This window comes from Rissa tridactyla, chromosome 11 (genome assembly GCF_028500815.1).
Source record: "Rissa tridactyla isolate bRisTri1 chromosome 11, bRisTri1.patW.cur.20221130, whole genome shotgun sequence".
In the NCBI taxonomy this organism is placed as follows: Eukaryota; Metazoa; Chordata; class Aves; order Charadriiformes; family Laridae; genus Rissa; species Rissa tridactyla.
The window spans coordinates 22,051,717-22,074,381 of NC_071476.1; the positions used below are offsets into that span (position 1 = coordinate 22,051,717).

The following is a 22,665-nucleotide window of genomic DNA, read 5'->3' on the forward strand; positions in this document are numbered from 1 at the left end:
CTTCGGCCCCGACCCCCGGCCCCTACCCCGGCCCCCGGCCGCCGCCCGCTATGGGGTGTGGAGGAGGGCTCGCCTGAGGCGGAAGGCCTCCAGGAAGGAGAAGAGGCCCCGCTTGCGGGCACCGGCCCCCGCCGTCCCTCCGCTGCCTCCGCTGGCCTTGGTCGCCCCGCTGGCAGCGTCCCCCGCGGCCGCCGGGCCGGGCCGGTCCCGGCCTGTCGCACCCTTCTGCTTAGCCCCCGGTGCAGCGGCCACCAGACACTTCTGGTACTGCACCTGCGGGGAGAGGAGGGGCAGGGAATGGCCGCGGGGGGGGTCACACGCAGCACGGCATGGCCACGGCGTCAGACAGGGCACAGCGTGGCTGCGGGGGTCAGGCACGAGGTGACATCGCTGTGAGGTTGGACGCGACGTGGTGTTGTCTGTGGGGTGGGACACAACGCTGGCCACGGGGGGGTGACCCCCTGCCGCATGACCGCCACGGGGTGGGATGCAACGTGGCATCACCGTGGCGTCAGACACAACGCAGCGTGCCTGTGGGAGTCACGCGCAAAACGGCAGCACCGTAGGGCGGGACACGCCACGGCAGCACCGTGGGGCTGGACACAACCCAACACAGCACGGCTACGAGTTGGACACGGCACCACGCGGTCAGCCCCCTCCTGCCCCTCCTGCCCTCCCCGGGGCTGTGTCTCACCCCAGCCCCCAGCTTTGCCCTCTCCCAGCCCCAGCCCTCGCCTCCTCCCCCGGGTGTCCCCAGGGGGCTGAGGAGCTGGCGGGGTTGGGGGACGCCCCGCTCCCGCTCACCATGCAGGCTGCCTGCACCGCCTCCGAGATGGTGCCGGCGTCAGGCTCGCACCAGAAAGCCGCACACTGGAAGCGTCGCCCCGTGTCCACGATGAGCGCGAAGGTGTGGGCGTCCCGGCCCACCCCCAGGAAGGTCACGTACCGCACCTGGCACTCCCAGATGTGCGCCGCCTCCTCGTCCTCCTGCAGGGACTCCGTGGGCCCATCCACACCTGGCCACAGCCCGGGCAGCCATGCCACCCCCGCCAGGTCCCCTCTGCCAGGAGGCTGGGCCCCCCATGGGGGTCACCTGTCCCACCCCCGGGCAGCAGGGTGCCCGCTTCAGCCAGAGCCCCCTGCCCCCCTCCCCACCTGCACGGGGTGCACCCTCATGGCCGTGTCGGACACGCGGATGAGGGAGGGCGTCCAGCGCTCCCGCCCGGGGCCTCTCGTCAGCTTCTCGATGGCCTCGTTCAGCACATCCATCCCTGGGGAGCAGGAGACCCCATCCCCATCAGCCCCTGCCCCAGCTTGGGCAGGGCGCAGGCAGAGTGCTGTCAGCCAGCCCCACGGCAGGGGGTCCTCAGCTGTCCCCCTGCCACGGTGGGGCCAGCAGCGCTTACCCATGGCCCTGCGCACCGGCAGGCTGCCGATGTACAGCGCCTCGTAGGTCTGCATCGACTGCCTCACCGCCTCCAGGATATCAACTGCCAGGACAGCAAGAGGTGGGGGGGCCCCCGGAGGGACCCTCCCGTGTCCCCCCCATCCCCAAGGACCCTGGGGACGCAGCTGGGCAAGCCAAAGGGCTCTGGCCACTGAGCATCCCACTGCCCAAGGGCCGGGGGAACGGTACCTTGCAGCGGCAGGTCTTCAGTGGAGACGGACTCCAGTGTGGTGGCGCATGGTGGCCCGCTGCTCGCTACGGCTCGCTCAGCCACGATCTGCAAGAGACAGGGGTCCCGCTGCCTCCCCTCACCCCCAAGACCCCCCCCAGGCCATGCCCACACCCACCGGGGCCCCTGCATCCCACCTTGGAGCACATCTCGTGCAGGGCCTTGGCGATGCCTTTGGCGGGCACGTTGCAGTGGAAGACGTGACACTTGAGGACACAGGTGTCCTTGTCACTGGCCACGAAGGCAAAGTCTCTGCCAAGGCCACAAGCAATCCAGTGAGACTCCATCAGAGGCAGCCCCCTCCCCATGCTGCCCCCCGGCCCCACTGCCCTCTTACCTGTCCCTGCAGCCACGGCAGCAGTCAGGGTGGGAGGAGAAGGGACAGGTTACTGCCGGGTGCCTTTTCCCCTCAGCGGGCAGAGCCGCCCCCCAGCCCCCGGCTCTGACCCGGCCCCCGGCACCTGCCATTGTTGCAGCCAACGCCCCAGACGCGGATGTTGAGGATGGGCTGGTGGTGGATGAGGCTGCGGTTGAGGGGGTCCACCAGGCTCATGGTGTCCTTCTTCAGGATCATCACCAGGTCCTGGCCCTGCAGAGGGTCAGCGGCTCCCTCAGCCTGGCAGATGACCTGGGTGTCCCCAGCACCCAGCTGGGTGTAGGGACACCCCCATCCCCCGGCCTACTCAGCCCCAAGCGTGGGGACAGCCGTGCCCCCTTTCCCCGCCAAGTACCATTCCCGTGGGTGGGGACAGCCCACCCAGGCACCCCTGGCACTGTTCCCAAGGGACAGCCCTGTCAGACCCACCTACTCCACGCTTGGGACCACTGCATGGATGCCCGACGTGGAGAGAGTTGACTCTGCCACTGGCACTGGTCCCTGCCCCTCCCCCCCCCCCGGCATGGTCCCTATCAGTGGGGACAAGCCAGCCCCAGCAGCAGTGGCCCTGGGGTGGGACCCTGCCTGGCAGCACTGTCCCAGGCTCCCACCTCGCCCCGGTTCTCTGCAGAGCCCTTGCTGTTGGAGAGCTGCTGGATGCAGTTGTTGACGGCGATGCTGCTCTTGCCAGGTGCCAGGTCCTCCTCGGGGATCTCCACCCAGCCCAGCGAGCGCACAGCAAAGCACTGAGCAGAGACACGTGGGGCTTCAGTGCCCAGCCACCCCCATCCCATACCCTTCACTGTCCCAGCGAGGTCACCCTTGCTCTCGTTCCCATCCCTGTCCCCCCTGCCAGCTTCTGCCTGCCCCCTCCGCCGCCAGCCCCAGCCCACGGTGCCGCGGTGAAGCTGCCGGGTGCGGTACCTTGGAGGCGGGCTCTGCCCTGTGCTGGACGTCATCTCCATGCCAGGGCAGCGAGGTCCTGCGGAGGGACGGGGTGGTGAGGGCACGGCTCCCACTTGGCAGCACCGAGCTGGGGCACCCAGAGAAGCATCAGGATACCCTGGCACCAGCAAACCACTCCCCTTCCCCATGCTACCAGCTGGGAGGCATTCCATGGAGGTGACTAGCGCGGTCCTGCTGACCCCAATGTGTGGGGCTGTTGCGATGGGGGGCACCATGGTGCCCCACAAGCCAGCAGAGTGCATGGGCAGCCCTACCTCCGGGACAGTGAAGCCATGGGGCTGGGAATGGGCCTGTCCTCTGCCGAGTGCTTCGCCGCGGGGGCCTGGCAGTCCTGGGAGAGAGGAGGAAAGGCATGAAGGCAGCAAGGGAGGCTGTCAGGAGGCACCAGGTAGGAGCCCTCCCTTCCTGGACAGCAGCACCTCAGCTTGTGGGCATCCTACATAGCCAGGATGAGGCCAACTTGGGGCACACTGGAGCCTTTCAAGAGGCTTAACCCTGGCCAGGAATGGGCAGAGCAGGCTTTCAGGGCGACAGAGACAGGCCTGCTCCGAGCAGCGACTCCCAGAGGGCCCTTCAGCAGGGTCCTGCCAGGAGGTAGGATCCAACACCAGCCCCCACCGCCCTGCCCACATCCCCTACCATTCCCTGGAATGTCTCCTCTCCATTGGCCTCCGGGTGCCCTCCCAGGTTGGTGGTGTGTGCAGGGTGCTGCCACTGCGTTGTGCCGGTCGGCACATGCCAGTAGTAGGTGCCCAGAGAGTCTCGGATTTTCCTCCAGCCTGGGGGGAGGTCAGGGTCTGTCTCCAGGCTCTGGTCGCTCCAGAGGTTGTCTGTGCAGAGGAAGAGTGTGAGGCAAAGGGATGGGGAGGGGGCAGGGGATGGACAGACCCTCAGCTGTAGGGTGCCCTGTGAAATGAGCAGCTTCGGCCAGCAGCGAAAGGGTCCTGCGGTGGCCTCTGGGTGCACGGCTGGGCACAGGGCCCAGGAGAGAAGCACGGCGAGGGAAGGCTTGGCATGACGCCAGAGAGGCTGCGGTGGGGTCGACCCCGGGTGAGTGCTAGGTGCAGGCAGTGCCTCACTGGCACCCGGAGGGATGGGGTGACTGCGGCAGGGGCTCAGAGAGCACAGGCACCCTGCAGGGGTGCCCAGGCAGGGCCTGGTGCTGCCAGCCCAGAGCTCCCTCTGCCAGCATGCGGTCCCCAGCCCTCTGCCAACAGCCCATGGTACCCGAGACCAGCTTCTTCCCAGATTGGCCGGGGAAAGGGCCTGGCGACAGACCCAAGGAGGAGGAAAGCACCCTTGGAGGGTTTCAGCTAGGTCGGGTAGATTAACCCCCTCCTCCTGGCGCCCCAAGCCCTGGAGAGGTCACGGAAACGAGCCGGTGCTGCAGCACGGGAGCGAGCTCCGCTCCTGGGCATGCAGCCCGACATCCGCAGGGCCCGGGCACCGCGCGGTGCTGCCCCGCTCCGTCCCCCGCGCCCCGCGGGACCCCCGCCCCGCAGCGGGGGGGAAAGCGGGGGCGGCGCCCGCCGCGACCTTGGCGGGGGCGGGGAGGCGGCGATGGGCCGGGCCGGGCCGGGCGCCCCCAGCGCGGGCCCCGGGAGGCCCCTTCAGCACCGCGGACAGAGCCGGGGCGCGGCCGCCGCTCCAGGCCCCGCGCCCCGGCCCCGGCCCCGCAGCCCCGGCCCCCGCAGCCCCGGCCCCGGCCCCGCAGCCCCGGCCCCCGCAGCCCCGGCCCCGCAGCCCCGGCCCCCCGGTCCCGGCCCCCCCCAGCCCCAGCCCCAGCCCCCCGCAGCCCGGCCCCCGCCCGCCGGCGCGGCTGACCGTCGCAGTTGACGAGGACGATGGCCAGCATGTAGTCCTTGCCCAGCATGGCCCCGGCCCCCGCCCCGGCGCGGCCGCCCCGGCCCGCCGCCTCCTCAGGCCCAGACCCAGCGGCGGCTGCGGCGGGAGGGGCGGGGGGGGGCGGGGCCGGGACGGGCGGGGCTTCCCGGGCGCGGGAAGGGCGGGGGGGGGTGTGTGGGGGTGTGAGCCGGGGCCTCAGGGCGCGGGAGGGGATGTCTCGGCGGTGTTCGGGAACGGGGGGGCATGTGTGCGTGCCCGGCGGGGTTACCGGAGTGCAGAGGGGCGGCGAGGTCCTTGCAGTGTTCCGGTGCAGAAAATGTGACACCGGCCTGGGGAAGGGGCATTTTGGGGCAAGAAAGGAGGTTTCTGGGTGCAGTAGCCGGTCTAGGTCAACCCCACGTGCCACTAGGTTCATTCCCTTTCCCTCCATGCACCCTTGGGTTTCCTCCATTCCCCTCCATTTCCCCACAGATCACCCTTATTCCTCTCCATCCACGCTTCTTCTTCCGTGTTCATTCTCCTCCATGCATGCTCAGGTCCTCCCATTTCCCTCTGCCTGTGGTCCAACCTCCTCCAGTCAGTACCGAAGACACCTAAATGTGCATGCTGGTCATCCTCCTCTTCTCACCAGAGGCTGAGAGCTTTGCATCTCCAGCTGTAGACTTATGTTTTCCACGCCACCCTGAGCTGACAATCCTGGTTGATGCTCAGTTACAGGGAAAGAAGCTCTGGAGACATTTGTTGTACACCTTAGTTCCTTCATGGAGCCCCCTTGTGTGCTGCCAGGGACAAAGTCCTTCCAAGCTACAGGTGCCTGATGACGTATTCCAAGATGGTTTGCTATCTGTGGCATGTCCGGACAGTCTGTCATGGCTTCTTAATCCTTCCTTCTTCAAAGCCAGAAGCTCGGATGTAGCCTGTGTGCTTGAGAGCTTCTCATGCCACCTCAGGTGCCCTGCTTCTTTCCACACATAGCTGTCCACAGAGCTTGTAGTTTTTGGAAGTGCAAAATGGATTTTCCATGCCTGTTTCTTCACCTTCAGCGAGGCACTGCCTCTTCGCTCAGCCTCATTCATGTGTTTCGTGGACTAACATGCCCCTAATTTTGTGAGACACCCTCCCCTCCTACCCACATTTTAACCCTGCTCACGTTTGCTGGCCTAAGAAAGGCACCAGCTGCATAATCCAACATTGGAGTCCTCCACGGTCATTTCTGTATCTTCAGTTGGCACATTCTTTTTTGGCTACAAGTAATTTCTTCTGGATCTGCCCAGAGCTAGTGGGATTTCTGAGACTCCATTCAAGCACTTTGTCCTTGGGACGTGTTTTGCCTAACCCTACCCCAACCCATCCCAACACAGCAGGAGCAAGGGAAGCTTGTGGCTCCCTGCATTCAGACACGTCAGAGCGGGTCACAGGCCTTACCTTGGCCTCTGCTTTGCCCAGACCAAGTGATGCTTCCTCTTTTTCCAGTGCCCAGGAGTGAGCTCACCCCTACCAGGGACAAGCTTTCGGTGACCTTTAACACCTCTGCTGCACGTGTCTCCTTGTCCTCAGTTCAATATGCGTTTCTCTTCCAAAAACTGAGCTTGTCTGATCAGATGGGAGGCAGCAACTCTGACACAAACTGTTTCCGCTCCTCTTCCTGCTCTGCAAAGTCCACCAAGGCGATTTACCGAAGGCAACTCTCTCTCCTGGCACTGTCATGAAGCCTAAGGGCAGTGATGGCCTGTAGTGATATAAGACTTACGGTGGGATGCAGAGGGAGGAGAATTTGGGGATGGTGCAGAGCAGAACCTAGGGGTTGTATGAAACTTCCTATGGGATGTTTAGGGGAATAAACGTAGGAAGGGGAAATGGAGGGATCAGGGGAGGAACAAGTGTGGGAAAACAGAAAGAAAAGGGAGAAAAGGGTTCAGTGGCACGTAAGGAGTGGCAGGTGTGTTTGCCTGCCTGAGTATCGTGTTTCATCACTGCAATCTGTCCTGTACTCTTATTAAATCGTATTTCCGTGGGCATCAAAATATATTGGTGCAACTGTGCTCCCTGTTCCAAGCCTGTGGTTTTGACCAGCTGGTGAAGCTCAGACTGGACCGGCTGCTCAGTAGGACAGGAGATCTTGATCGCCAGTACGGCAAAGCCATGTAGGGTCTGAGGTACTTGAGGGCCTGGGAGGTGGCCACCAAAGACCCATGCTCAGAGCCTGTAAGTGCGCGCGCACACATGCGTGGGTGGTTGGCCATCTCCCAGGTGGACCTGCCAGTGCATAGACAGGCAAGAAGACCCTGGGCAAGGTTTCCCCAGGTGTCCCTCTGCAGAACCAGGGATGGGCCATGCCCTGGTTCCTATAGTTCACCAGACTCAGCTACCTCTAAGGTGAAACCCCTTCAACCGTGGCTTAAATTGGTAGTCTGCTGCCTGAGTCATTTGCCATGTGATGTGTCCTGATTTTTTTTAATGCCTGTGGGTAAGCCTACAACGGGGTCTCCTTTTAGAGGTCTGTGGCATGTTACTTTAATGTCTGGGCTAGGGGTGGGCTGGAGAGGGTGAGGGTGAGGGCAAGGGTATGATCCTCTGTATAATAAGAAACTCATTCCCAACCCCAAAGAAAGAAGAGGCAAGTCCTTAACATTGAAAAAGTATATTTTTGGATTTCAGTGTAGTGCAAAAGAGGGCTGCTGTCTCTGAGGAATCCCAGCGAGTCAGTGAAGTGGGGCATTGTGCAGCTTATGTACCTCCTTGGGGATATGGCAAATGAGGCCAAATGAGCAGGATAGCTTTTCCATCAGCCTGGAGGTAAATAATACCCTAAGAAGCTTTATCTTTCATCACTAATGATTTTAATGTCTGGCTGAATATTTTTCCAGCTCCTTGGGTACTTCCTTGTATATTCAGTCACAGCGCTGAGATTTGGCTAGGAGCTGCTTCCAGCTGCATGAAGACCCACATGTACAGGGTAGGGATGTGGCGGTGATGGAGGGGTGAGCCCGCGGTTCTGTACCCACATTGCACAATGCACCCCAGTGTCAGCCTTGCAACCGGCTTCTCGCAGCCCCTGCTTCTCACAGGCCACCGAGCCAAACTAGCCTGGCTTGGCGATGGGACTCACCATGCTGGCTGCAGCCTTGCATCGACCCCCGCAGCGATGCTGTGCCAGCAGCGGAGCCATGGGGTGGTGTGGAGGGCGGACCGCTCTGCCCCTGCTTCTTCTGGGCATCATCCGATAACGCCTCTGGGTCTTGCAAGTGGGAATCTGAAAGCAGGACTCACTCTACTGGAGTTTTGCCTGATCTCAGCTCTGCAAAGGCCAGACTCTTCACTGATCCCTTTCTTGCCATTTTGTCTCTGGGATGTTAGTTTACCTCTTCAAGCAGGCATTCATTACCTACACTAGCACTGCCTGTCTTCAGGCAGCAGACGGTGCTGTGTGGCTCTGGGGCTGACAAATGCTGAATGCCAGCTGCCTGGGAGAGCTTGGCGAAGCTTTTCCTTGGTTCATAGGAGGTAGTATAAGGAATGGTATGAGTCATCTAGTAATTCTACAACTCTCATAATTTTCTGGTGTTGGCCCTGCATACAGAGAGATCTGGGTTTGTTTTGATTTGTGCTTGAAGAAGAAGTAGGGTGGCAGGTGTCATTTTTGGTGCTGGGCTAGAGACCAGAACTCTCTCTTTCTGGCATGAATAATGAAATCCTGGAGAAGGGGCATAAGTTTTCTCCTTCACTTGACTCACAATTTTATCTTCCTAGGGCAATTATCAGCTGTATCTCTTAACAATATAACGGGGATCTCTCAGCACTCCTCTAAGTGAGAGGTAGGAACAAGAGGGGTCTTCCCTTGCTCTCAGTTGTTCCTTGCTGTTCAGATGGGGAGGAAAAAAACACTTGTGTGTATAGCACTTCTTCCTTAAATGGATATAGCAGGCCCTAACTAAGGCTGATAGGAGCCCTCTGTAGCTTGTGCTTCTGTCCTAGGGTGTCTACACCGCAGCCCTGCAGTGCATGCTCCTCTTCAAGACGCAAGAGCTGGTTTTCCTTTTTAACTGCAGTCCCTTTTGATCCAGTGGCTGAGGTTATTACTGTCCCTTCACAGCACAGACTCAGGGCAGATTGCCTGTGTCGCCCGAGGGTGCAGGCTATGTGACAAACCCTCCAAGGCTGGCTAGTGGAGGGTTTCTGTGTAAGCCCAGCAAAGGCAGTCTTCTGCTGTAGTAAAGCAGGAGTGAGTGTGCTCCCGGCTAGACCCTTGGGTGGGAGGAAGCAATAGCAAAAATGGCCCATGCAAACAGGCTGATAATCAAAGAGGGAAAAAAAAAATCAAGCACTTGACATTTTTCTTGTGGGTAGTTTGTCATGCACACGATTTTTGCAGTGTATTTTCACTAATAAAGTGACACTCAGTGAGACTTATTTAGACTGCTGCTCTCTGCAAGGGATGGGTGCTTTCTCTGCTCGGGCTGTGGTCGTAGCTCCTCAGCGAAGTGCTGGGCCCTTTCTGCTCTCTCTGCCATGTGTAGCCAACCTGAAACACCTTTTTTTGGTCACTTTTAGATGTTGGGGAGCACAGGGTCTCAGCATCTCTGAGGGATGAGGTTCTCAGCAGAAGAGGTCTCAGAATCAGCCTGATGAATAAATTCATTCCCTTGAATTTATTGGAGGGAATAAATTCAACAGGTACTACCTTGCAAAAAAATTTAATACATTGCTGTGGTTGCTTTTGGCGTAGATGCTGTGTGAAAGTCCCTGTCGATTGACTTCTTCCCTTAGACAATGAAGTACAGCTTTTATGGCAGCTGGGTTGAGCCAGCCCTGCTGTCAGCTGCCTAAGGCCTGATGAGCAAGGTTATCTAGGGGTGGCCCTCATGTTCCTGGTAGAAGGAAACAAAAGCATTTTCAGTTCATTACCACATCCTATTGAAGACAAAGGGGGAAATTTTTTTCTGCGCTTTCCCTTCCCAGTCCCTTTCAGGGCGCAAGGAACAAGGTGATGTGCTCCCAGCAGCATCTGACTGAAGGAAACTTGTTGCGGTGGGGGGAAGTGTTGCTGGAGTAGAGCAGATCTGGTCTCAGTACAGCCAAAACAAAGGACGGACCAATTGTTAGGGGAAAAGCATGCTTCCATTGACTGTACAACTCATTAATGTTTGCCACCAGGACAATTGATACAGCTTGTTGTATGGGGTCTGGCTGGGATGGAGATAATTTTCTTCATAGCAGCTGGTATGGTGCTGTGGTTTAGATTTGTCACAAAAACAGTGCTGATGGTAACACAGGGATGTTTCAGTTATGGCTGAGCAGTGCTTGCACAGCATCATGGCCTTTTCTGCTCCTCACATCACCCCACCAGAGAGCAGGATGGGGCTGCACAAGACACTGGGAAGGGACACTGCAAGACCTCATGACAAGAAAGACATTGAGGTGCTGGAGCGCTTCCAGACGAGAGCAACAAAGCTAGTGAAGGGTATTATTTCCTCGTAACTGAGGAAACTGGGATTGTTTAGGGAACTGGCATTGTTTAGTCTGGAGAAAAGGAGACTGAGACCTTATTGCTCTCTACAACTACCTGAAAGGAGGTTGTAGCGAGGTGGAAGTCAGTCTCTTTTCCAATTAGCAAGTGACAGGACAAGAGGAAATGGCCTCAAGTTGAACCAGGGCAGATTTAGATTGGGCATTGGGAAAAACTTCTTCACCAAAAGAATTGTCAAAGTATTGGAACAGGCTGCCCAGGGAACTGGTCGAGTCACCTAGAGGTTTTTAAAAGATGTGTGTAGACACGGTGCTGAGGGACATGGTTTAGTGGTGGTCTTGGTAGTGTTAGGTCGACGCTTGGACTCAATGATCTTAAGGGTCCAACCTCAATGATTCTGTGACGCAGCTGGAACAGCTGACCTGAACTGATCGAAGGGATATCCCATACCATATGATGTCATGCTCAGCAATAAAAGCTGGGGGAAGAAGGTGGAAGAGGGGGAGGAGGTGTTCGCAGTTATGGTGCTTGTTTTCCCAAGTTACTGTTATGTGTGATGAAGCCCTGCTTTCCTGTCAATGGCTGAACACCTGATGACATTGAGTTGATGGCATTGAGTTGCCATCCCTGGATGTATTCAAAAGATGTGTAGATGTAGTGCTGAGGGACACGGTAGTAACTTGGCAGTGATAGGTTAATGGATGGACTTGATGATCTTAAAGGTCTCTTCCAGCCATAATGATTCTATGATTCTGTGAATGCCTTATTTTGCTTTGCTTGCGTGCCCAGCTTTTGCTTTGCCTATTACACCGTCTTGATCTCAACTCATGAGTCATCACACTTTTACCCTTCTAATTCTCTTTCCCATCCCACTGAGGGGGAGTGATTGAGCAGCTGGTGGTGCTGAGCTGCCCACCGGGGTGAAGCCACAACATTTGTCCACTGGACTTCGTAAATGGTTTTCAAAGGTGAAGCAGGACAGCTTACTTCAGGTATTCCCAAATACCTTATTGAATGCACTTGGCATTCAGGGACAGAGGCTTTGGGCACTCTTTTTGTAGTATTTCAGCCTGCCTCAGTGATACACTTAAGATCTTCATTGTGGTAAGCTTGTGAATACTAGCATGCTGATGGTGATGATTGCATTTTTTCCCATCAGTTGATGAGACAGGCTGATGATAGAGACATGCAGCTGTCCAGGTGACGGGCTGCATGGAATGTCTGTCATTCTGGCAGGCGGACAGCAAAGACAGTACCTGTGTGCGCTGCGACCAGGTAAATGATCTGCTCAGCCTGGTGGCTGAGCTTAAGGAAGAAGTGGAAAGACTGAGGAGCATTCGGGAGTGTGAAAGAGGTTGATTGGTAGAGCCACACCCCGCCATCCCTAGGGAAAAAGCAGCAGGAGGAGGCTCCACGAGAGGTAGAGGATCCCCTGCCCTCTTGTCACCAGGCAAAAGGAGGGGAACTAGGAGAGGATGGGGGGGAATGGAAGTGGGTACCTGCTTGCGGCAGCAGGAGAGCCCCCTCCAGACCCCCCATGCCCCCCAGGTGCCCGTACAGAACAGATATGGGCCTGTGGAGACAGATGAGGAGGGAACTAAGGATGCTGATAAAGCCCCATCCAGGGAGTTGCCAAAGCAGCCAGCTCCATGCATTAAGACTGCTTCTGTGAAGAGCAGGAGGAGGCCAATAGTCATAGGGGGGTCCATTCTGAGGGGAACTGAGGGTCCCGTATGCAGGCTGGACCCTTCCCACAGGGAGGTCTGCTGCCTCCCTGGGGCCCGTGTTAAGGATATAGCCAGGAAGCTTCCTGGCCTGATACGGCCCTCCGATTATTACCCTCTTTTGATCGTACAGGTAGACAGTGAGGAGCTGGAGAGTAGAAGTCTGAGGGCCATGAAGAAAGATTTCAGGGCCTTGGGACAGCTTGTCAAGGGTTCGGGAGCACAAATTGTGTTCTCTGCCCTTCCAGTTTTGGGGACTGATGAATGGGTGAACAAGAAAATCAGACAGATCAACACCTGGCTCCGAAAATGGTGCTACGAGCAGGGCTTTGGGTTCAGTGATCATAGTTTGATCTGCAGGACACCGGGCCTGCTCGCTAAGAATGGGAAAACCCTGTCCCAAAAGGGGAAAAGGGGACTAGGCCAAGAGTTAGCAAGGCTCATGGACGGGGCTTTAAACTAGAAACGAAGCAGGGAGGGGATAAAACCAGGCGCTGTAGTAATGAGCGGCCCCTTGGATAAAGGGCCAAGGATGGGGGTCAAATCGGTAGCCCAGCTCAAGTGCATCTACATGAATGCAAGTAGCATGGGCAACAAATGGGATGAGCTGGAAGCCATTGTGCAGCAGGACAGCTATGATGTAGTTGCCATCATAGAAACGTGGTGGGATGACTGTCACGACTGGAATGCTGCGATGAATGGCTATAAGCTCTTTAGAAGGGATAGGCAAGGAAGGAGAGGCGGGGGTGTGGCTCTGTACATTAGGGAATGTTTTGATTGTAGGACCTGGACAGGCTGGATCGATGGGCCAAGGCCGACTGTATGAGGTTTAATAAGGCCAAGTGCCGGGTCCTGCATTTCGGTCACGACAACCCCAAGCAACGCTACAGGCTTGGGGAAGAGTGGCTGGAAAGCTGCCCATCAGAAAAGGACCTGGGGGTCCTGGTGTACGGCCAGCTTAACGTGAGCCAGCAGTGTGCCCAGGTGGCTGAGAAGGCCAACAGCATTCTGGCTTGTATCAGGAATAGCGTGGCCAGCAGGAGCAGGGAAGTGATGGTGCCTCTGTACTCGGCACTGGTGAGGCCTCACCTCGAGTGCTGTGTTCAGTTCTGGGCCCCGCTGTACAAGAGGGACATTGAGGTGCTGGAGCGTCTCCAGAGGAGAGCTACCAGGCTCGTGAGGAGTCTGGAGACCAGGGCATATGAGGAGAGGCTGAGGGAGCTGGGCATGTTTAGCTTGGAGAAGAGGAGGCTGAGGGGAGACCTCATTGCCCTCTACAGCTACCTGAAAGGAGGGTGGAGAGAGGTGGGTGTTGGCCTCTTCTCCCAGGTGAATAATGACAGGACCAGAGGAAATGGTCTGAAGTTGTGGCAGGGGAGGTTTAGATTAGATATCAGGAAGAATTACTTTACTGCAAGAGTGGTCAGGCACTGGAACAGCCTGCCCAGGGAGGTGGTTGAGTCACCACCTAGAGGTATTTAAGAAACATCTAGATGTGGCACTTCAGGGCATGCTCTAGTGGCAGAGATTGTAGGTTGTTTGGTTCGACTCGATGATCTCAAAGGTCCTTTCCAACCATGAAGATTCTATGATTCTATGATAGTTTAGTAAGTTGCCGCATTTACAGACTTTGATTTTCTCTTTTTCACTTCTCTTGTTTCATGATTTTGGAGTTGCTAATTTTCTGACACGCAGATGTGGTTTGATCAAACCCATAGGCCTGATGGAAGTGTCTCAGTCACTGAGAAACCTCTTGTAGTTCATCTGAGCTAAGAGAATTCACCGTTAATTGGAAATACTGCAAAAACTGCACATGCACTGAGTAATGCTCGTCTAGAGAATGATGCGTCCCTTTGGGGGGAGGGAAGAAGGAAGTCAGACCAAAGAAGGAGCTCACTGCCTTGCTGAGAAACAGAGGGAGTAGGGGCACATGACATGAGAGTTTTTTGAGACTGTGATAAGCTTGGCTGGAGGTGATGGAGCCAATTCAATCACACCAAACTCAATAGGAAGATTACACAGAAGATGAAAAAATACAGAAGAAAATGGATCACAGCTGAAAATAGGGAGACAAGAACTGTATGGATAGCCAAAATGAGGAGGTTTGTTGGGGTATTTTCGTTTGTTTGTTTGTTTTTTCTTCTTTTAGTTCCTTGCTTAAAAGTGACTTTGTAAAGCTTTAGCTAGAGTGAAAAGGTATCTTAAAATTGTACCTGAGAGCCACTAGTGTGTCAGGGCCGTTCTTTGGTGTGGGCATAACTTCATTTCTACAGGGGAACTTGGTAGTGGGTGGCAGGAATAGAGGATGAGGAGCATCCTTAGCGGCCCGTTATTTACCTGAAAGCTGGGTTTACACATGACTCTTAAAAGTCATCTCTGGCTGAGCACCATTTAACTGTTTATATCCAGTTAGTGTCTTTCATCGATCTTTTCTACAATGTTGAAGACGCACAGCTTTTGAAGTTGTTCTCCAATGGTCCCTGCAGAATGGGCTTATTAAAACACTGAAAAATTGTTTTCTTTCATGTCCACCTTTACTTTTGTCCCAATGAGGTTTTTTTTCCCTGTTTGTTACTTAAATGAATAGGAACTCAGCAGTACTTATATAATGAGTTGTCTGTGATGTTGTGTAGTTGTGTGAGGTCTGAAGGTTTTTTTTTGGCAGGAATTGGAAATTATGGAAAGCTTATTTTGTGGTACAAAATGTCAGTCTGTGCTTCTGAACTGGGAGCAGCAGCTGTCCTTGCAAAGTCACTAATCTGGTCACGTGGAGTCTCGAATTTAAAACAAAGCAAATGACCTGCTTCAGTTCTCACAAGCTTGTACATGCTATTTGAAAAGCCTATTCTTTAAGACCTCAACCTTCCTAACCAGGCAGCCAGTCTCAGGACATCATTTACCATCCATAAGCTTACAGCCCATGAACCACATACATATCATTCCAAATGAAATTTGCCTTCTGGTTTTGCTGTGAGTACTTTCCCATCTCTCCATGAGGGTATCAAATGTGCTGATGCTTGTGGCCCATGGCAGAGTCAGAGGGGAATGATCTGATCAGATACAAAGTCTCTTTTAGTCCAGGTTTCCATTGGCTCTGTGTGTGTACCTTCCAGGCTCTAGTAATGGCCACAGGGGTGAAAAAAATCCCATTTATACGCTGTGTTGGGGAACGCAATTGCTTGTGAGCAATTCCGAGGTCACAAGCAAATTGCAGGGTAAATGCATCTTCTTTGCTCGTGGGTTTCTTAATGTTTCCATCACGAATCCAAAACATCGCCCCATAGGAGCTAGTAGGGAGAAAATTAACTCCATCCCAGCCGACACCCGCACAGCTCCGCGGAACAAGAGAGGATTTTGATGCCGGGAGAAATGACGACTCGCCAGCTTTGCGGAGCTTGGATGCCTTTGCGTGCCCTGAGATGTCTCAGGAGGGGCAGGTTGGGCTAAAGCTTCTCTCCTCCTCCTCCCCTCCGGGCTTTGTGGTCTAGGGGCGCAGCTGGGGCTTTGTTGCCAGGACAGCCTGGGTCCGCGGGTGCTGTCCTGCAGGCAGCAGCAGAGGCCAGGAGGGACGCTGTCTGCTCGGCCCGCTCAGGGTGGTCCCCATGGGAAGGACACCATGGGATGGGGCTTGTTATTCCAGCTTTATTAAAAACAAAGAATTATTCAAATCTATGGCCCTTTTCCAGAGGATTCTTTCAGTTCTCCATGGCTCAGCCGAGACAGCAGCACAGCCACCGCAGGCTCCATCCTCGTGTTCTCGCGCGTTTTGTCAGTTTGAAGACGGTCTGAGCTGCCAGGGAGCTGACCAAGCGCTCCGTGTCTCTCCTCAAGGGCAAGAGGGCTGCAAGAGAAGGAAGGCGAGCAGACATGAACCCCCACTGCCTGCAGAGACCTCCTCCATCCCGACCGTGCCACCCCACTCATCTCTTTCCCTGGCCAGGAGGAGCAGGTGAGACAAAGAGACCAGCTGGAAGCTGTTGCTCAGGAATGCCCCATGTGGCCCGGACATGTTCCTCTTGCCCCTGAAGCAGTTCCCTGGAGCAGGCTTAGGCATGGCAGCACCCTGCCCAGGCTCTGTCCCCTGCCCCACCAGCCCAGCACTGCCCCTACTCACCGTTGCAGACATTCCACACCTTGGTCTGACTTAGGTTCCTCAGGTGCTGCACGGCAAGCCCTAGGCACAGAATTCGTGTGAGAGCTCTGCTCCCCAGCACACGCCTGGCAGCACGGCCCCTGGCCCTGCCAGCTCGGGGCTGCACGCCCTCCTGCCCCTCAGCAGGGCTGAGCCCAGGGAATGGCAGCACCCAAGGGCAGTGGGACTGAGCAAGGCTCCCAGCGAGCCCACCTGTGTGGTGGGCCCTGCAGAGGGCAGCCAGGGCTCTGGCACCGCAGGGCTGCCCCTCACTGCCAGTGCAGCGGTGGGGACAGGGGCCTGGCCGCCAAAAGAGTGACCCCGGGGGACGTGGCTCACCAATGAACCTGACAGCCGCCTCTCGCAAGGTGGCCTGAGCGTTGCGCAGGTACTGCAGGCTCTGAAACAGATAGTCTTCCGCCCTGCTCCTGTCATGCACTAACTGGAGAGAGAACAAGGGAACGGGGCTGGCACAGACCCTCGGCAGCCATCTGGACCAGCCCCTCCTACCAGCACCCCCCTTCCCTCCCGGCGCTTCCCGTCTCTCAGCCAGGAGCCCTGTGGGGCTGAGGTCCAGAGGGAGCTGCAGGCGGAGGGGGCCGGAGGACGGCGAGACTCCTCTGTCCCACTGCCAGGACCCAGATGGGCCGGGGTCTCCTTCAGCACCCCGGGGGCAGGGAGGGGAGAGGGGCCTGGAGAAGAGCCCTTGGGGGCTCCGTGCTTGAGGGCAGGGAAGGAGAATGCAGCTGCAGGCCGCGTGCTCCAGGCGGCAGCAGAGGCAGGGTTGCACAGCGCAGCCCACGGGCACCTGGAGCAGCCCTTGTCCACCCGGCCCTGGGGCTTGGGGCTTGTCCTCACCAAGGACTCTCCGATCAGGTGCGTCTGGTTTGTCTTGGCCAGGTGTCTGAGCTTCCTCCACCCCAGGAACTCGGCACAGGCGAGGAGGGTGTCCCTAGAGGCCTGCAGAGAAGCAGAGACTGGGAGATGGCACCAGAGCCCAGGGAAGGAGAGCTGGCATCCTCCTCCTCTTGTCCAGGCTGCGAGCCTTTCCCAGCCCCTTATGGGAAGAGGCAGCGGGGGACCGAGGCTGAACTGGGTTCAGTGCCCAGGGCAGGGACACGGGGCAGCCACCACCTCGGGTGTCTCATGCTGCCGGCCAGCAGAAGAGAGATCCTCACGAGCTGCTGAGCTGCCGCCAGGGCTGGGGGCAAAGTGAAGGGCAAAGGAGCTGCGGGCCCTGGGCTGTAGGCAGGGAGGGCAGCAGTGCCAGAGACAGCGGGGCAGGACCGGGCCAGCAGCACCTCCCACGGGCATGCCCCGGCAGGACGCTTGGCTGCCCAGCTGGGGCTGCGCCAGCTCCTTCACGGCCAGGCCCAGGGTGGGCAGAGCTTTGATGCGGGGATGCAGGGCCAGTCCGCTGCTGGACTGCGCAGTCAGCACACCCTTCCCCGTGACACTGGCCGCTGGTCACTGTACCTGTGCCACGCTCTCGATCTCGTCGCTCATGTGGAGGAAGAGCGGGAGCAGGACCCTCTGCACTCTCTTCTTCATCTTTTTCTTGTTTGTCCCCACCACGGCCTTCATCACATCTTTGAAGAGGCTGATGGAGAGCTCCCGCACCTGGCTGGACTCCTGGCAGGGAGGAGCACAGGGGGACTTCATCAACAGCCGCTCCCTGCCCACGGTGAGCAAGGGCGTTAGCGTGGCTGATGTGAGGGGAGATGCTCTGGGCTCGGATCCCGAACACAGGAGCTGTGGGCCCGCTGTGCAGCTGAGGCTGAGTGGCCCCAGAGCCCTGAAAGGCCAGGCAAGAGGGGCGAGGAGGGCAGCCCTGCCCGAGCGCTGCCCACCGGGCTGGGCTGAGGGGCAGCTGTCTGTGCAGAGCGCCCATCTGTAGGGCTGAGGTGCCCGCGGCAGCCTTACATCATCAAAGAGGGGTGGGAGCTTCTCCGCCAGCTGCACAGCAATGCGGCTGGCCTCCTCAGTCTTCGCGTCACCCATCATGCTCCTGAGGAACACCAGGGCCTTCATCTTGGCATCAGCGTTGGCATCCTGCAGGTTCTCCATGATGTCTGGCAGCAGGACCTGCATTTTTGTTGCCTGTATGAAACACACAGTTTCCTTAGGATGAAGTGGTGAAAGGCCACCCTGGCAAAAATGCACTGGTTGCTAAGCACCAGCCTCCCGTGCTGCTTCCCAGCAGGTGTCACAGGAGTCACTGCGGCAGCCTCCTGGCCGGCACTGGCCACTGATGGCATGCAGGGAGAGCAGGAGGAAGGGAAGGGATTGCGGGAGAGCAGCATCCCCTTACTCAGCCATGCCCTTTACCGACCAGGCGGAAGGGGCAGATGGACTGGTAACCCTCTGTGCCTGGAGGGCTCCGCCGGCACCCACCAGCCCCCTCCGTAGCAGGGAGGGTGACTGGACCTGACACCCCACCTCCTGACTCCCAGCCAAGGCCAAGCCACCGCATCACCCACTGCCCCAGGCCCCAGCTGCCAACGTGGCTCCGCTTGGCTACACCTTGCTCACCATCTTAGGTTTTTTCGAAAGCGTGATGAGGACACTGAGCACCAGCGAGAGCATCACTGAGCTTGGACGCCTCAGGTACCTCTGGGCTCTGTACAGGGCAGCAAACTCCTCGGCGTCAATGTCAGTGTAGAGCAGCAGCTAAAACGAAGACAGCGGTTAGAGAGCAGCAGAGCCTGCGGGGCTCCCTCCGCCACGCTGGCACGAAGGCGGCGTGACCCGCCAGCGGTGGCAATCATCTCCTCTCCCCAGACCTGAAGCCCCCTCAGGCTGTGCAGAGGCCATGCCTCTGCCCCAGGCCCAGCGCCTGGCCTGGCTCTGGCTTCTGCCCCTTTCTCTGCCCCAGGTTTGTGGGCTGCAGAGCAGGGCGGGGGGAAGCAGAGCGCTGCCCGGGCAGGAGCAGGCTTTGTGTTTGTGCACCGGGGCCAAAAGGGCCCAGGGCAGCCCCAAGAGTCTGGCAGGGGGTCTGGCTGGTGCTGGGCAAGGCCCTGCTGGCCCTAAGGGGCTGTGTCCCTCTGTACGGGGGGAGGTGGCCATTTGGAGGCAGACAGGAGGGGAGGGCTCCGTGCCCGTTTCCCTGGGGAGGCAGGCGCAGCCCTGAGGATGAGCGTGGTCACTCACAGCCAAGGGATAGATGCAGGCGTCCTCCGTGGCACAGCTGAACACCTTGCGCACCCGCTGGTCCTGGAGCACGCTGAGCAGCTCCGTCAAGACGCTCCACAAAATCCAAGGCACGGAGATCATCACCTCCCACATGGCCAGGGCAGCGCTGCAGACCCAGAGCGCTGGGTCAGCAGGGCTGCCTCGGCCACTGCACCATGCCTGGGCCAGCCTCTCCGGGCCCTGGCTGTGCTGCAGCCCTGGCCCTTTCGCTTGGGGTGTGCGGGGGCCCTGACCGGGCAGGCGGGAGGGGGCTGCGGTGGTGTTCCCCCTGGGGCTGGGAGGAGCGTGGTGGTGGGGCTCTGGCTTGGCCAGCTCTGGCTGCTGCAGGCCTGGTGACCCACTGGTTCTGGGAAGCGTGGTGGGATGGAGGGCCCTGCTCCTCAGCGATGTCTTGCAACATTCCTTGGGTCTGGCAGCCAGAGAGTCCCCGCGTCCCTCTCCCCGCAGGGCACAAGCCCTCAAGGCTGTCTGGGCTAGTACCTGTCACAGGTTGGCGAGATCTTCAACAGGCTCCTGACCACTTCTCTGGGGCACCACTCGGTCATTCGGAGGAGAAGGGAGTCCAGGCTGTGCCGGGCTGGCTCCGTGCAGATGCACTCCACGTTTTTGTGGATGTACCTCATGAACTTTGGCACCTGGAGAGGACACAGGTGAGGATGGTGCGGCCAGTGGAGTGCAGCCATTTCTCCAGCTGCGACTGAAAGTGCTGCCCTTCCCATCCCTCTCTGTTGCCTTGAAACGGCTTCAGGTGCCCGAGAGAGCTGGCTTAGGGAAGGAGGGAAGAGCAAGGCCTGTCAGGGCTCCCGGGCAGGGCAGTCCAGCCACAGGGCACTTACGTCCGTCAGCCAGTAGCCAGGGTCTAGCACGACCATGTCCAGGATGTTGCTGCCCATCTGCCTGTCAGAGATGTCATCTGCTGTCAGGGCCTCGATCGCAATGAGGACAATGTCTGTCACCTGAGAAGGCTCAAGGTGTAGTCCAAACACCTACGGGAGGAAGGAAGGGAGGGAAGCCATGTCATGCCAAGCACCCTGCTGGTGCTGCTAGACTGAGCACCCGAGGAGCTCTGGCGACAGATGCCCTGCAGTGCTGTCGGCAGTGCCCGCAGGAAAGGTGGCAGCAGGGTCTGCAGTCTCTGCAGGGCAGAGCGTGAGAGCAGAGGGTCCCCAGGGTGAGGGAGGAGGCTTGGGCTCATGGGCATAGTGTGCTGGCCCGAGAGAGAACCGGGGCTCGCTGCTGCTGAGGAGGGCTGGAGCTGCTGCTGGGACACTGGAGTGCCGCCCTCACATAGTCCCTGCGCGGGGACAGCAGGAACCCTCTCACCGGGGACAGGGAGGCCACGCGAGACACACTGATTGTGTGTCCCTTTGCTCACACAAGCCTCCTGCTGGTGACACGGACAAGAGTCCCAGGAAGGGGGCAGCTTGTTACCGTGGTCGACTCGCTGCTGTCAAGCGAAGAAAGCGAGCAGCTGCCCTCGGAATCCCATCCTGGTTCGAGCTCTGGATGCTCTGGATTCTCCTCTGGCAGCGTCTCGCCTACAAGGAGGGGAAACAGAGAAGAGTCAGCAGGACACAGCACCTTTGCCAACAAGCTTCCCAAAGGGTGAAAAGAGCTTTAAGCTCGGCACAGCTGAGGAGGAGGAGGCTGTGCTGGGGAGGGCTCCCAGCCCTGAGCGTCCCTGGCATGCAAGCACCGCTTTGCCCCCTGCCCGTGGGACCCCTGTTGCAGGTGTGCCGCGGAAACGGGATTCCGGCATCGAGGCGGTCGCGCTTGCTGGCCCTGCCAGTCCCGGAGGGGCTCCTCACTCACCCATCTGCAGCGGCTGGACCATGGTCACCGCGTAGGGCTCCGCTGGAGACCTGGTCTCCCGGGGAGCCGCCACCTCCTCCCAGGCCACCCTGGGGCTGCTGGGGGGTCTCTCCGCCATGCTGCCAAATGGAGGAAAGCGTGGGGGAGAGGGGAGGGCAGCTTAAGGGGAACACCTCAGTGCCGCGGGGCTACTGGGGGTGGCGGGGAAAGACGTGGGCTTGCGCTTGGAGTCTCCTCGCCAGCTCCGCACTCCCGCCCTGTCCCGTCGCTGTCCTGCCGGACACTGCAGGGCCGCGGCCACGCTGGGTTTCTATGGTGCTGTGGGGTGTCACGCAGTGATGTCACAAAGGGCCCCAATGAGACCCGCTGCCCGGGCCAGGAGGGGCAGGGCGCCCACTTTTGCGGGGGGCAGGGAGCCAGCTGGCCCATGGCTCCTCTCATCTGCCCTCATGTCCCCTCAGGACCTTTCTGTATTCTCCGGCTCGTCCCAGAGCCGTGTGCTCACACAGCCCGGCGTGGCCCCAGGACCTCCCTGGGAGATCCCTGCTTCTCCCCATCCGTGTAGTGCTCTCTTCACATCTCTACAGTTTCTGGCCTCTCACAATGACATCCTTTCCCCGACTCCGATAACCTCGTTCTGTACCAGGAAGCAAAAGATGTTTACGCCTGCTCCTCTCCTCCCATCGCTGGTTGGGGATACCGTTGGTGATGGGACTCTTACAGTGTGTGTCGCTCACCAGATGCTGTCAGAACAGGAGATGAGAAAGGAATATCCTCTCTCTTTTCTACGCTGGCTTAAAATCTTTAATCAATGCCTTCACCTACAGCCTAAGAGAGAGAGAGCTTGAGGAGTCATGCAGAAAACTAGTTGGCCTGGGCTGAAACTGGGGAGACCATACCGGTAAAACCTACCGGGCAAAAGACTGGAAAATAGACCGTCAGGATAAAAGGGGAAAAGAGGGCGTCCTGGTTCCGGTGGGGACAGGGTTAATTCTCCCCAGGCTCCGGCAGGGACACAGGTATTCCATCCCACGTGAGCCATGCCCGGTCTGTAGCCAGGAGCTGCCGGGGAAGGGGGCAGGAAGTCGCCTCTTGGGAGCGGGCTGGGGCGCCCTGGGTCCGGTCGGTGAGCGCTGGTTCCATAATCGTGTTTGTACATTCCTCTGTCCGCGTTGCTGTTGTTGTTTTCTTGTTCCCTTTGCTGTTCTGTTAAACTGCCTTTGTCTCAACCCACCAGCTTTGCCTTTTTCTTCCGATTCCTCCCCGTGGTGGGGGGAGTTCGAGAGAGCGGCAGGTGGTTCTTTGTTGCCGTCTGAGGCCAAGCCACGACAGAGGGACTAGAAGGTTCAGCTGAAAATAGCTGGGGATGCCTGGGGGTGCCAGTCCAGCAGCCCTGTACCTGCCAGCGCAGCAGGACAAGAGACCTGTTGCCCTGCCTGCACTGCCTGGCTTTGACCGGCTCCTGGAGTCAGGCA

The 22,665-nt window shown here is 58.4% G+C and overlaps 1 protein-coding gene across 1 annotated transcript; it reads right to left on the reverse strand.

Moving 5' to 3' along the window:
* Nucleotides 1–48: 48 nt before the first annotated feature.
* On the reverse strand, nt 49–4,973 carry APBB3 (amyloid beta precursor protein binding family B member 3). Its single transcript, XM_054217463.1, has 13 exons — nt 4,843–4,973; nt 3,658–3,848; nt 3,273–3,349; nt 2,977–3,034; nt 2,664–2,798; nt 2,138–2,265; nt 2,014–2,019; nt 1,814–1,928; nt 1,637–1,724; nt 1,407–1,490; nt 1,156–1,271; nt 805–987; nt 49–273 (listed from the first exon to the last, which is right to left on the reverse strand). The coding sequence occupies exons 1-13, from the start codon at nt 4,889–4,891 to the stop codon at nt 49–51; spliced, it is 1,455 nt and encodes a 484-aa protein (XP_054073438.1). The 5' UTR covers nt 4,892–4,973.
* Between the last annotated feature and the right edge of the window lie 17,692 nt (nt 4,974–22,665).